The 14222-nt window shown below is 45.9% G+C and overlaps 1 protein-coding gene across 1 annotated transcript in view; it reads left to right on the top strand.

Annotated features, from left to right (window-relative positions):
- Positions 1 to 10204, top strand: part of Myzap (myocardial zonula adherens protein) — a 75663-nt gene extending 65459 nt beyond the window's left edge. Inside the window, exon 12 of the mRNA XM_055596824.1 lies at positions 9327 to 10204. Within this exon, the coding sequence (XP_055452799.1) occupies positions 9327 to 9423 (97 nt within the window). The 3' untranslated portion in view covers positions 9424 to 10204. The remainder of the gene's footprint in view (positions 1 to 9326) is intronic.
- The last annotated feature ends 4018 nt before the right edge of the window (positions 10205 to 14222 follow it).

Raw genomic sequence — 14222 nt, 5'->3', positions numbered from 1 at the left:
GTTTCTTAGTACCATAACTGAGTTCATTCAAATGTCTGGTTTGAATCTGGTTCATCGTGATGATCTTCTTAGAATGTGTCCTGGCCAGTTTTATGTCAGCTTGACAGAAGTTAGTGTCATCTGAGGGGAGAGAGCCTCAGTTGAGAAAATACCTCCGTAAGATCCAATCGTAGGGTATTCTCTTAATTAGTGATTGATGAAGGAGGGCCCAGCCCACTGTGGGTGGTTCTATCCCTAGGCTGGTGGTCCTGGTTTCTATAAGAAAGCAGGCTGAGTAAGATATGGAGAGCAAGCCAGTGAGCAGCACTCCTCCATGGCCTCTGCATCAGCTCCTGCCTCCAGGTTCTTGACTTGTGTGAGATCCTGTCCTGACTTCCTTCAGTGATGAACAGTGATGTGGAAATATAAGCCAAATAAACCCTTTCCTGCCCAAGTTTCAGCAGGAAAGGTATGATAGCAAGGACAGCAATGATAACCCTAAGACAGTCTATAACTCTAGCTTCGTTACCAAGTTAGATTTCAGCTGCTCCCCACAACAGGTCTGTGTCCTGCTGAGAGCCTGTGATTTAGTGTCCTGCCTCTAACTGAAACAAATTTGCCATGGCTAGGTCCTCAATTGTGCTCAGCCCAGAGGATGTGAAACAGTATATAATATGGCTACTAATGTAGTGTGTGTTGTGATTTAGGTCATCAAAGTCATGAAGTACCAGGTCCTGGTGTCATGAGAGCAAGAAAGGACTCTTTACACGCATGTGCATTTGTGTGTGCTGTGCTATGCTAGACAAACATCCAGAAAAAATGTCAGATCCCGGGACCTTTAATAGTAACATCTGGTGGGAATGAGTGACCAGCCCATTGCTCAGCTGGGGTGTGGAATGCCTGGGTCTGGTCTGGCTAACCACCTGCAGCCTGGCGTCTAGGGATTCTCTCCACGCTGAGGCCTTGGCCTCCCTGTCTGTAAAGTCAATGGTTTTACCGAGTCTCCAGCATCACTGATGTGGTACAGTGAGACCTCATTTCCCTATTTTAAGTGTGAGACTGATGGGCTCTTGAGGATTCAATCCAGCCACTTGTCATTGTCAGAAGAACTGACTAATGGCATTGTTGAACTTTCTTTGCCAGTTTTCTGATCTCCAGGCAAACAAGGCAATTTTACCACTCGAACAGAATTAACAGAAAATGCTTTTTTGAAGAAAGATAACAATACATAAAGTAGACTCAGTGTCTCACCAGCGTATGACACAATTTACTCGATGAAAATATAAGCAAAAGAATGACTGATTGTGTTTGGGGACCCTTTTTGAAATATAAGTAATTTGGCCATTTCCCTCTTTCTCAGGCTTTTCAGAAATCAAGTGTCTCAACTCACTCTAATTCCCCACATCATAAATCTTGTTTGGCCAAGACGGGCACAAAACCATGTCTGAAACCAATAAATTGTTTGTTTTCTGATTCCCACATTTTGGCTTAAAACAAGCTTTTCAATTTGTACACCCGAGGATAGCCGGAGGCAAACTTTTATGGCTGCGTTATGAAACCACAAAACAGTTTTCATAATGGAAGTGCTGACAGACCCTTAACTTATGGCCACAGTGAACCTGGAAGGCATGTCAGAATCGAAAGGCAGCTTTTCCATAAATGTAACATTTGGGTCTCCCTCAGGATCCATTGCGGCAGTTTGACTGCTTAGGTCAGTCAGCGGAGGAAATGAAAACTACATAACCACATTTCCGAAAGGGCAGAATAATATTTCACCCGTTTCCTCTCAAATATTTATGAAGTGCCTACTATGTGAAAAGCACCCCAGGTCATAGGGGCGAGGAGAGCTCCTGAGCTATCCCCAGGCAGGGTTTCCACTTGGCTTCTTACAAACGCTTTGCCCTGCTGCTGGAGCTTCTGAGGAGCCGTGGGGGACGGAGGGAGAGGTGGATTATTTAAGTGCTCCCTGGGCATCCTTCTTAGCATCAACTAACCTAACCCAGCACGTAGTTTTGCATGTCAGAATCTAAGTAAGACTGGCTTAAATAGAGGCCCTGGGGCGAAAACAGACCAGAACCCGATAGTCTAGAAGAACCCCTGCTTTTCAAAGGAAGCGAACCTGAGGTCCAGAGAAAACAGAAACTCACTGGAAGCTGCCCAGCCTGGGGGTAGGCAGGTTTCCAAGGCTGGGTGCCGCCGTTTGTAACCGGAAATGACTCCATTAAGTTGAGGGTTCCTGGGCTGGCAGCATGGGTAACGGTGCCTGCCACCAACCCTGACGACCTGAGTTTGATTCCTGAGACCCACGTGGTGGAAGGATCCTGTGACCTCTCTGTGCACATGCAGACACACACAAGAAAGGGAAGAAAAGCCGTGTTCCATGTGTTGACAAAAGCCTTTTTTCTTACATGGACTTCAAACGTATATCCAAAAAGTGAATTAATTATTCTGTGCTATTTTCCAGAACTGTTTTAAAGTTTTGAATGATTTGTATTCTGGTTTGGTTGAGACGGGAGACCCTTGTATCTGTGTTGGTCAAGAGCTCACTGTGTAACTGAGGAAGACATTCAGCTCCTGAGCCTCCTGCCTCTACCTCCCAAGCGCCATCCCCCGCACCTGGCCCACAGTGCTTTTATACAGACATCTCCTCCACAGTGTCTTTGATCAGAAAGGACTGAATCTAGCTGCCGTTAGACAGAAGCGTTTTGTTCATTCTCCTGCTGCAAAGAGCTCGGCGGTGTAGCACCGTTGAGTGAGGGTGCTCTGCCTTGCCAGCTGCTCGCTGATTACAGCCTTGTGCAGGCAGATGAAGCTTTCTGAACCTTGGACATGTTCATCCTCAGACTGGGAAGGAGGATGACAGTTTTCAGTCTTGATGTGTTGCTGTAAGGATTAGATGAAAAGATGTCTAAAGCAGGTAACATCATCATCATCATCATCATAATAATAATAATAATAATAAAAATAGCCATTAAGGGGCAGGAGAGACAGCTCAGTTAAGAGTACTTACTGCTCTTGCGGAGGACCGGTGTTTGGTTCCTAGCATCCTTGTTGGGTGACTCACAACCACCACTAACTCTAGCTCCAAGGGCTTCAATGACCTCATCTGTCTCTGTAAGAACCACACTCATGTATGAAAAACCCAGACACACAATTGTTTTTAAATAGCCACTGCACTATTAACTAAACACCAGTCCTGATTTTTATATGTTGGACAGTGTATCCAACATAAATGAGCTTGGGTTTGCTAAGGTGATTTTTGTTAACTTAGTTTTACAGGTAGTTATCATGGATAGGTAGCCTAGTCAAATATACAGAGCTTCGGTGTGCCTGGACCGCCTCAGTTAAACCCTCGGTGGCTTTAGATCCTCCAGACAGTGTGTCAGAGAGTGGAGCCCCTGGGGAGTCAGCTGAGACCCAGGAGTGAGCTTGTGTGTTCCAGATACTGCAGGCGCTCACCATGGGGAGCAGGAGCCCTCCCACTCTCTTCTCACACCTGCAGGCCCTGGAGTATAACTCACAACCAGGGCTGCCCCGGAAAGTTGTCGTGCTGAAAGGCAAAATTGCGTTGACCTCTTTAGTCATACTGGCAGTAACCTCCCTCTTCCAACACACCCCTTCACATTGCCCCCTTTCCTGCCAGCATCGTGAATGCCTGGGAATGGGGGTCCGGGTTTCCTCCCACCGAGGGCATTAGTCTCCTGACTACTAATGAAATGAATGTAATGAAATAGCAAGGCCAGTTAGAAAGAGAAATGTGTATTGTGTTGACTGTGTTTTCCAAGATCTTTTGGTGAAGGCACTGCATGGTGGAGCAAAAACTGTTTACACCATGATCCAGGAAGCAGAAATAGAATAACTTAGGGTAGGGTTCCACAACACCCTTAAAACACTCCCCGCCCCCTTGCCTAAGACTTTCCTGTGAGGCCACCTCTTACGGGTCCCACCACCTTCTAGTGCCCCAGGGGGGCCCAAACCTTTGATTCCTGAACCTCTTTGGAAAGCAGGCATCCAGACTATTGAATCTGGCATTTAGTTGTTGCTCAGTAAGCATTTTTTTTTTTTAAATGAGTAAGTGAGAGATCTACAGCAAGTGGGGATTTAGGCAGCTGACCTGTGTTAGGGCCTAACTTAGAAGAGTCGGCACTGGCCTGTGCTTTGCTGTTCGCATTTGTCATCATGAGAGCAGAAGGTTTTCTTCCTTTGCTGAGTCCCCGTCTCCCTGAGACACGCTCAGAACGGTGCCTGTGAAATAGGCGTTCAATCCATCCTTGTGCTGCACGGCCTCTTACAGTCTTCAACGGTCCTTCCTAGGCAGAACAATACTTGCCTCTTGTTATAGGCTCTAGCTCTCTCTTGATCCCCCTGGACTTGATCCTTCTTCTCTCCTGTGCCTCCCTCTCCTCAGAACACCTCATTTCTGCAAAGACCACACCAGTCTGTAGCACTGCCTTCCTTCCCCGTGGCCGAGCCTTTTTGGAACACAAGCCTGCATTCCTTCCAGCCTCTGGCCTCTGCAGTCCTCCAGCTGGTGGTTTTGGTCCTCTACAGGCCATTTCCAGGCTACCTGTATGAGCCTTTTCTCCAGTCAGTTCTTGAAAGTGGTTAAGATGCCTGCTTGTGGGTTAGACCTGAATCTGTGTCCGGGATCTACCCCTTGCCTTTTGTGTGGCTTTGAGCGAATTCAGAATCCTCTGACTTTTTGCTTCCTCACCTTGAAAAGAAAATTTTGACTGGGGAGGCTGATGCAGGAGGATCAACATTTCCAAAAGGAAGGAGGGGAGATTTGGGGATCAACTCTTCTGTTTCAAGAATTTTCTCTGCTGGGGAGGGGCCAAGGGTACAATATATACTCTCCCAATAAGGTTCCAAGGACAATCTGTTCCACCAAAGTTCCTCTGGGGAACCAGTGAGTTTGTTGGGCTTGCTTGCAGGGCATGGGTGAGGGGTTACTGACAGGAGCATGGGGCACTCCAAGCGGCAACCCTAGAAACTTATCGCCTAGCATATGTGATAGCTTCCCCCACAGCCACACAGATAGAGCCCCCTCCTCCTAGTTCTCCCAAGCCTGTATACTCTAGCCCCAACCCAAGACCCCGAGGACACTATCAGTTAGGAAAACTGAATACAACTGGCTAGGAAAATGGTTGGATACTCAGGGCCTGTGGCCCTCCCTGCCCTCCCCTCCTGCAAGGCCAGTAGCAAGCCAGCCCAGCTGTGAATACCGTGTACCAGGAGGCCCATGTGGCCGCTTTGCTGGGAGGACTTTCCTGTACACCACTGCCAAAGCTTCCTTCCAAGTGGACAGCACAGGGTACCCAGCCTGAACACTTGCATGGTCATAATCCGTGGGTGTTTCCACCATTCTTCTGTGACCTTTAGCACAGCCATAGCTCAGCCATGATTGCTTTGCCCGTGAACTCACTTGCTTTCCTGGGCTATCACTTTCCTTCCTGACTCCTTGCTCTCTTCAGTCATCCCAACACCCATCTTCCCTCCTTGTCTCCAGTTTCCTGTCCTTGTGCTCCTCCTCTGTCTCATCTTTTCCTTGTGTTTATTTCTAGTGAGCCAGCATCTCATACAGTGAGAACTTGAGGGGTGACTTGCCCTGAGCACAAGGGTTTCAAACACCTGTTCTTGTGTTCATGGTTTGCAAGAATGATACATAATAATTGGTCATTGAGAGTAACTTGAGGTTATCTGGCCTCTGAGTACAGAGAAAGAAGTGAGAGAGAAAAGAGACTTCTCTCTTCTGCTCCTTAATGAGTTGTAAGCTCATATCTTTTAGGGAAAAATTAGATTTTCTTTTAATGTTCTGGATATCCTCTTTTATTTTATATGCACGAGTGTTTTGCCTGCATATACATGCACCACATATGCTTGGTGCCCGTGGGGGCCAGGAAAGGGCATCCGATCTCCTGAAACTGGAGTCACTAGGTCATCTGCAAGAGCAGCAAGCACCCTCAACTGCTGAGCCGTCTCTTCAGCCCATCTTAGTAGGTGCAGTTTGGTGGCAGATATCCCCCACGGCCATTAGTGCCCTGCACATAGTAAGTGCTTTACAGGCTTGTATTTTCACATTTCTGTTGTAGAGATTGAAATATAAGATAGCTCTTTACCAAAGCTTTGGGGATTTTTGGTTCTGGGAGTGGCCCCGCCTCCAGCGAAACTGCTCCTCTGTGGATTCACAGAAGGTTAGCGGGACCCCAACTGTGTTCCAGAACACAGGCAAATTTCAGTGCTGCAATTGAAAAGACTTAGGCTCTTGAAGTCCTCCTGCTTCCTAGTGATCAGTTTAATAAAATGCCCCCACCTCTTGCATTTTTGAAAGGTTTGGATATGAGCGCCTGTTTTTGAAACCCAGAAGGTTCACCTTTATAAATATTTCTGCATTTTATGAGCTTTTAGGATATTGTCACAGGAGACCATTTCTGTTGCATGGAATTTTCATAGGAGTTGGCACACAAGGCCATCTGGTTTCTGCCCCTGCTGTTCTTCTAATCTGCCCAGCCAGGTCACCAGGGACTTCTTATAGTGCCACACCCCAGGGATGCCTGTCTGTGGGCAGTGACACTGGGACCACCCCCTCCTCAAACTCACTCTGGTTTCCGTCCTTATGTCTACGTGGACCGAGAGCTCAGCCTTTGGGAGCTGCTGAGGTCACAAAGATCAATGAGATGTGGTTTTCACTCTCAGAGAAATGAGACCTAGCGATGGACGCAGATGCCAATTAGTGTGATAGCAGACACTGCCACTGATGTGTCAGAGCCTGGGCAGCTGTGATTCTCGGTGTGCCTGGGGAGTGTGATGTATAGAAAAAATACTGGATCTCTCTTGCGTGGCACGGTACCTGGGGAGTTAGGGAACCAATGACAGACCAAAGTAGGGATACCATCAAAGTCCAACTCAGTGAACCAATGAGTTTTATTGGGATTACTTTTGGGATTACTTACAGGAGCTAAAGGGGTTGGAAGACAGATATATCAGCAGAAGATATATACCCCAGTGTGGGTAAAAGCTGTGGAGCTGGAGCACACTGCCCAGGTAACTCAACAGGTTGGAGAGTTCTTTCCAAGTAGCTCACATGGTCTGAGCCTTTTCAGGCAACTAGCCTGGTCCTCTCCTCCTCCCCTTCTTTTAGTTTTTTGAGACAGGATCTCACTGAATGGTTTTGGCTGATTTGGGACTTGCTATGTAGACTAGGCTGGCCTTGAACTTGCAGAGATATGCCTGCCTCTGCCTCCTGAGTAGATTAAAGCCGAGATTAAAGGCACGTGCCACCACTCCTAGCTTTGGTCTCTGCCTCTCTCAAGAAGCTTGGCTGATCTGCAAGTGCCTCTCAGCTGTCTTTGCTTGCTTATATATGCTTGCAGAGTGATCTTGGATCTGGAACTGACAGGCAGTGGTGATCCCAGCACTTGGGAGGCAGACACAGGAGGATCTCTGAGCTCAAGGCCAGCCTGGTCTACAGAGTGAGTTCCAGGACAGCCAAGGTTACACAGAGAAACCATCCTAAAAAAAAAAAAAATCTGTTATAGCAGCTTTATTTGTAATAGCCAGAACCTGGAAACAACCCAGATGTCCATCAACGGAGGAATGGGTACAGAAATTGTGGTATTTTTACACAATGGAATACTACTCAGCAATCAAAAAGGAGGAAATCATGAAATTTGCAGGCAAATGGTGGAATCTAGAAAAGATCATCTTGAGTGAAATATCCCAGAAGGAGAAAGACAAACACGGTATATACTCACTTATATAGACCTATAAGATATAATAAACATAATGAAATCTATACACCTAAAAAAGATAATCAAGAGAGCGGACATGGAGTAAGATTATCAATCCTCGTTTTGAAAGACAGATGGGATACGCATTGAACATTGACAGGAGTCTACTGAGCGCATTGGAAAGACTCTAACTAGCGGTGTTTTCAAAGCAAAGACCCATGACCAAACCTTTGGCAGGGTGCAGGGAATCATAAGAAAGAAGGGGAGTTAGACTGATGAGGAAAGGATAGGAGCTCCACAAGGACCAAACATATCTGGGCACAGGGTCTTTTCTGAGACTGACATGCAACCAAGGACCATGTATGAATGTAACCTAGAACCTCTGCTCAGATGTAGCCTGTGGTAGCTCAGTAACCAAGTGGTTTCCCATAGTGAGGGGAACAAGGACTATTTCTAACAGGAACTCAATGACTGGCTCTTTGGCCTCCCCACCCCCTAAGGGAGGAGCAGTCCTGTTAGGCCACAGAGGAGAGCTTTGCAGCCAATCCTGAGGATACCTGATAAAACAGGATCAGATGAATGGGGAGGAGGTCCCCCCTATCAGTGGACTTGGCAAGGGGCACGGTGGAGAGGAGGGAGGGAGGGAGGGACTGGGAGGGAATGAGGGATCAGGACACGGCTGGGGTACATAGTTAATAAAATGTAACTGATAAGAAAAAAATAAAATACGAAAAAAAAAAAAATCTGACAGCCCTGACCCTCACCCGTCTGTTACAGCCTGCACCACTTTTCGATAACTGGATGTGGGAAGTTAGTGTGGAGGACGCTAACTGTTATGCTTCCTGCAGTGTACTTGGTCATTGTGTTGTTGGGGTAAAGAATGTAGCTGTGGTACCTTTAAGCCTTGGTGGCTCACTTTCATATGTCCATATCACAGTTCAAGGCAGGTTGAATTGGGCCTCAGGATTCTAGGATTCCTTGGGCACTGGAGTTCTCTTGGACCTACCCTCCTCACCCAAACTCCTACCTAAAAGAGAAGGTGGACATGCAAGATAACGTGCATGGTTGTACCAGTTAAACCCCCAAGTGTTGTGAATCTTTTCTGCCCATTCAGTATCATTTCATGACAGTTCTGCTCGTGGTTCACCTAATTGCAAAGGAGGCTGGGAAATGTAGTTAGATATTTGGTCAAAATGGACTAGGAGCTAAAGGGGCAAATGTTTACTTCTTGTGCTGGCGGCTAGTCCAAGATGAACGCAGCAACAGATTCAGTATCTGGCTAGAATGTGCTTTGTGGCTCACAGACAGTACCTTTCCTGTGTCCTCACTTGAAGCTCTCTGAGACCTCTTGAAAGGGCACTAATCCTTATCATGAGGCCTCTGTCCTCATGTTCTCATCACCTGTCGTCACTGCTCTGGGGGGTCAGGATCTCCGCTCTGAATTTGCAGGGACAAAAATATTCAATCCAGGGCAAATCCCTTTTATAGAGTTTCTGTGAAGCACTCAACTGCATTATCAGTCACCACGTTTTTAGTTTTCAGTGCTGAGGTCTTACCACATGAAGCGTGTGGAGGGCTTTATCTCATTTTCCTCTTCTTCTTTTTGTCATTTCTCAGCCCCACAGGCAGGACTCGTGAAATCACAATGCCTTCCAGGAGTTACACCCCGTACACACGCGTCCTGGAATTAACCTCAAAGAAAACGCTGACTTAGGCACTCGGAGACACGCGCCTTCGTGCAGATGCTGAAAGGCCCTGGAACCCTGTGACTTAAAAAGTCTGGAGAGAGTGATGATTGCTTCCTCGTAGACATGGTGTAAGGCAGAATGGAAATCTCGGGCAAGTGGAGGCAGAGAGAACGAGCAAGCACCAGTTCGCGAGGTCGTCTTTCAGATACATACCCAACCCTGTCTACACAGAGTCATCATTTGTATTCCGTGTGGAGGCTGAAGTCCAGGTTCCACAGTCTATTTTCTGTTTCACTCGATTTTGGTTTGGAGGGACAAGGGCATTAGTTAGAAAGGTCCCGTTTGTTACAGCGTAAAGGGCTTTGTTTACCCATAAAGTATTAGCAGCAGTATTTCTCCTGCGCGGAGAAGCCTGTGCACAGCCAGCATGGGTTCCTGGAGAAACTTGAACCTGGAGGGAAAGATTCCCAGCATGCAGTGCTCTCCCCTGTGTCGAGGAGGATGTGTGTTGGGTTATGGGAGCCACGTTCGGAGTAGCTACATTCTGATTTGCTAATTCTTCATTTTAATTTGTGCCTTATGCCTTGATTGGGCCAGCTGAGATCACTATATTTATTCAAGCTGTGATTCTTTTCTTTCTCACTTCAACTTTAAAAAGAATTTTGTATGTTGTGGCATTTAATCATTTCATGTCCAGTAACAATTGATATTTTTGTTAAATGATGAGGAGTCTAGTCGAGCACGCTTTACTTTGATATTAAAACCCACATGACATATATTTAATAAATGCTATCTATTTTGTTCTAATACTGTCTCTGTTCTGTTTCATCCATGACTGTGTAGAAGGGATAGACCCTCAGCAGGCCAGGCTCTGAAATGGGTGTCAGGGTCAGATGCTGTGGTTGTTCATCAGTTGGTCCATAGACTGGTGAGGTATAAGATTGTATTCCTTTTCAAATCCTGAAATTCATCTTCTTAACATACCTTCTGAGAAGAGCAAGATATATCTATGATCACAAAGAACTGGATCTTTCTTTTTAAGATAGACCTCCAGAACAATACTCACAGTAAAAATAAGTGGCAGCAGGTTCTTGAGATGCCTCAGTGGTCAAGAATGCACATTGAACCAGGCACAGTGGCTTGTGCCTTTAATCCCAGCACTCAAGGAAGCAGAGGTAGGTGGGTCTCTGTGAGTTCTTGGCCAGCCTGGTCTACAAAGCGAGTCCAGGACAGCCAAGGCTACACAGAGAAACCCTGTCTCAAAAAACCAAAATAAATAAATAAATAAATAAATAAATAAATAAATAGCCCTCCAGGCCTGGAGAGATTGCTCAGCAGTTAAGACTAACTAACGTTCTTGCAGAGGTTCTTTTCTTAGAATCCATGTGGCAGCTCACAACTGCCTGTAACTCCAGTTTCAGGTGATCTGACACACACATATAGACATGTAAAAATAGAAAATAAACAAAAATGTGAAATCCCCCTTTCTTCAAAGCCTCTCTTATTTCATCCAGTTTGGGAAATGCAAGCAAACCAAGTAGTTCTGTTGAATAAATCATACTGAGTCAGGATAAAGTGAAAAAAAATCTCTGTGTGTGTGCATGTTTCTACATGTGTATGTATGTGACATGTTGTGTGTACATGTATGTACATGTGTGTGTAAGTGTATGAGTGCACACATAAGTGTCACACACAAACCAGAGAACTATGTCAACTATCCTTCCTCAGGTACCATCTGCCTTATTGTTTTATGAGACAGAATCTCTCATTGGCCTGGGACAGGCCTAGTAGGCCAGACGTGCTCCCAGAGAGCCCAAAGATCCTCTCCTTACCAACTCCAGTGTGGGATTACAAGTGCATGGTAGTACACCCAGTTTCTCTCTCTCTCTCTCTCTCTCTCTCTCTCTCTGTTTTACAATGGATTCCAGGAGATCCAGCTCAGATCCTTGTGGTTGCACAGCAAATATTTTACCACCTGAGATATTACCAAAAATGTGCACTCGTATGGCCAAATTTGTGTTTAAACTGCCTGAAGGACCTTAGGTTAGTCATAAAAGCTCTGTGAAGGACATCTCCTCCTCTAATGTTGGACGGTCACAGCAACTTGCTAGGCTGACATACGTGGAAACAAAGTTTGCATAGGAAGTGTTCACAGGCCTGGGTGCCTGGGCAGTAGCTACTGTCACTCTGGAGGTCTGTTTTAGAGCATTGATGGCTTCTGTGTGGCCCTTGAGGGTAATGAGGAACCCCGCCCTCTGGGAATCAAGGAGTGCATCCAGGAGAGGCGTCATCAGGATAGCAGATAGGGAAGCTGGACCCACAGGGAGAATGGGGTCATCCTCAGAAGTCGGTGTCCCTGGAAAAACTGGCCTGGAAGAGGATTCAAAGGGGAAAACAGGGATTCAAAGAAAGCCATTGTTAATGAGGCCAAAGGCAGAAATGAAAACCATCTGCAAGCAACTCCATATTCCCCAGTCTCTCTCTTTTAAAACAAGCAGAAAGAAGAAAGAGAGGCAGGCAACCAGGCAGACAGTCAGGCAGGCAGGTAGACAGGCAGACAGATAGACATGTTTAAAGCATCATGCTGCTGTCAGGGCCCTCATGTTTTTCATAGATCAACATGCAGTGAATTCTAATGGCTAAACTATCCAGGAAGACTACTAAAGAGAGTTGGTGCATTGTGCAGACTGAAAAACCTTTTTAGATTCTTGGATAAAAATCACATCTAGGGAAGGCCAATGAAATGGCTTGACCATTAAGGGCACTTGCTATGTAGGTAAGTCTGACAGACAAGTTTGGTCTCTGGTGGTTTGCATCTGTATTCTAGCCACCTGTATGGAGAGAAGAGAGGCAAAGAGATGGGAGAATCATCTAGAAGCTTTTAGGCCAGCGGAACGCCTCTCTCTACAGTGGGCAGATAGAGAGAGAGAGACCCTGCCTCAAAAACAAGGTGGAAGGAAAGAGCTGACTTGAGAAGGTTGTTTTCTCTTCTGACCTCCACATACACTGTGGCGTGCATGGGCCCACATTCCAACAAAGAGCATGAGTGTTGTGTAGGATGGGGGCGGTGGAGGATTCTAATATTAGCACAGTAAATTCATTTCTCCAGATTGAAGAACAACAGTACATATGAGGGCTTCAAAACAATGAACAAATTTTATTATGGTGCTTTAAGTTGATATTTTCATTTCATTCCTCCCTGGCTTTCTCAGGAGCACACAAGAATATGTAACATTTACCTGTTCTATTTTCAAAATACGTATGAACTTCCATGGAGAAGTAGAATCACATGGTTTTTAGTAATATAGGCTCTGCGGTCCAACTGCCTGAGGGTACTCCTGGTGTGTGCCTATGCAAGTCACGTGACCTGCCAGAGCCCCTGTAAACAGGACAGAGGCAGTTGCTTCCCGATGGAGCTGATGTGTAGAATGACTAAGCCAGTGCTTGGACAAGTCTAGAATAGTAGCCTGTACACAGTAAGTATTTAATAGATGCTACCAGCATCATTACATGTCCCATAAGTATTTTGGCTTCTTGTGGTTAAGGTCTATGTGTACATATAATATAGAAGATACCATGTAGAACCTATACCATTACATTTATTTTTATTTTCTTTCTTTTTTAATCCTAAAGTGGCCTTAAGCTCTTTTGTAACCAGAGATGACCTTGAACTTCCGATCCTCCTGCCTCTGTCATTCAGTGCTGGGATTGCAGGTGTGTACCTCTGTGTCCAGTTATGCAGTGCTGGGGATAGAGCCCAGGGCTTTGTATGCTAGGCAACAGTCTATCAACTGAGCTGCATCCCTAACCCTTGCACCATTGTGTCTTTGTAAAAAGATCGCGTGTGCCTGTGGCTGTGTGTCAATATACGTACATATGTGTGTGCAGGTGCCTGCAGAGGCCAGGAGAGGGTGTTAGGTTTCTTGGAGCTAGAATTAGTTGTGAGTTGCTTGCTGTGGGTGCTGGACTCAGCTCCTTATGATTAAGCAGCAAGTGCTCTTAACTTCTGGGCCCTCTCTCCAGCTCAACCTTTTTTTTTCAATATAATTAATTGAATTCTATTTCATTCAAGCCACCATGATTCAATTAACCTATCCTGTCACACTGGAATTTCAAAGGCTGTTTTTACTCATTCTTAAGGAATTCATCTTCTGCACACATCCTTGGACATTCCCCTAATTGTTTTCTCAGGTTAAATTGCTCAAAGAAGAATTGCCAGTCCTGACAGTATGCAAGCTTTAAATCTTTCAATGCACAGGGTCTAATTTGTTCTGTGGAAATTTGTGTTTGCTGAAATCCACCACTACTATGAGGGTGTGGCTTCCCGAGCTCTCTGTCGACCTTTGCAATGACAAGTGGAGTATATAAGGAGTTTCTTTCTTTTGGTCGACTTGTCCTTCCAAAAGAGAGCAAGAAAACTTCCTGCAGAACATTGCTCTTGGATAGCTGATCTCACAAGTTTACACTTGTGGGTTGTTCTGTCAGGGTCCAGAAGGGCCTCAGCAGCTGATAGGAAAGAAGAGGACTCGGAGGGAGTACTCTCCTGTAATCCCATACCTGCTGCTCAGTGAGGCAGCACTGTGTCAGAACCCATCATGGCTGTATAATAACATGGTAAGGGCATGTGGGAAAGGCAGATGCCACAAGATGCAATAGGAAGTCAGGGAGACTGTGGGGCCAGCCCCACTCATTTCAGATCTGCTCTCCTGAGTACTAAAGGGTCCTACAGAAATATTTCAGTCGCTTCTATTCTTAATGATGTAACCACCGTCCCTCAGGCTTCCGTCCTTCAAGTATTCAGCTCTCTCCGAACCACCCTGGGGAA

This window comes from Psammomys obesus, unplaced genomic scaffold, assembly GCF_907164565.1.
Source record: "Psammomys obesus unplaced genomic scaffold, mPsaObe1.curated_primary_1811, whole genome shotgun sequence".
Classification (NCBI taxonomy): Eukaryota; Metazoa; Chordata; class Mammalia; order Rodentia; family Muridae; genus Psammomys; species Psammomys obesus.
Note: the sequence above shows the minus strand (reverse complement) of the source record. Positions and strands in the feature narration are given on the sequence as shown.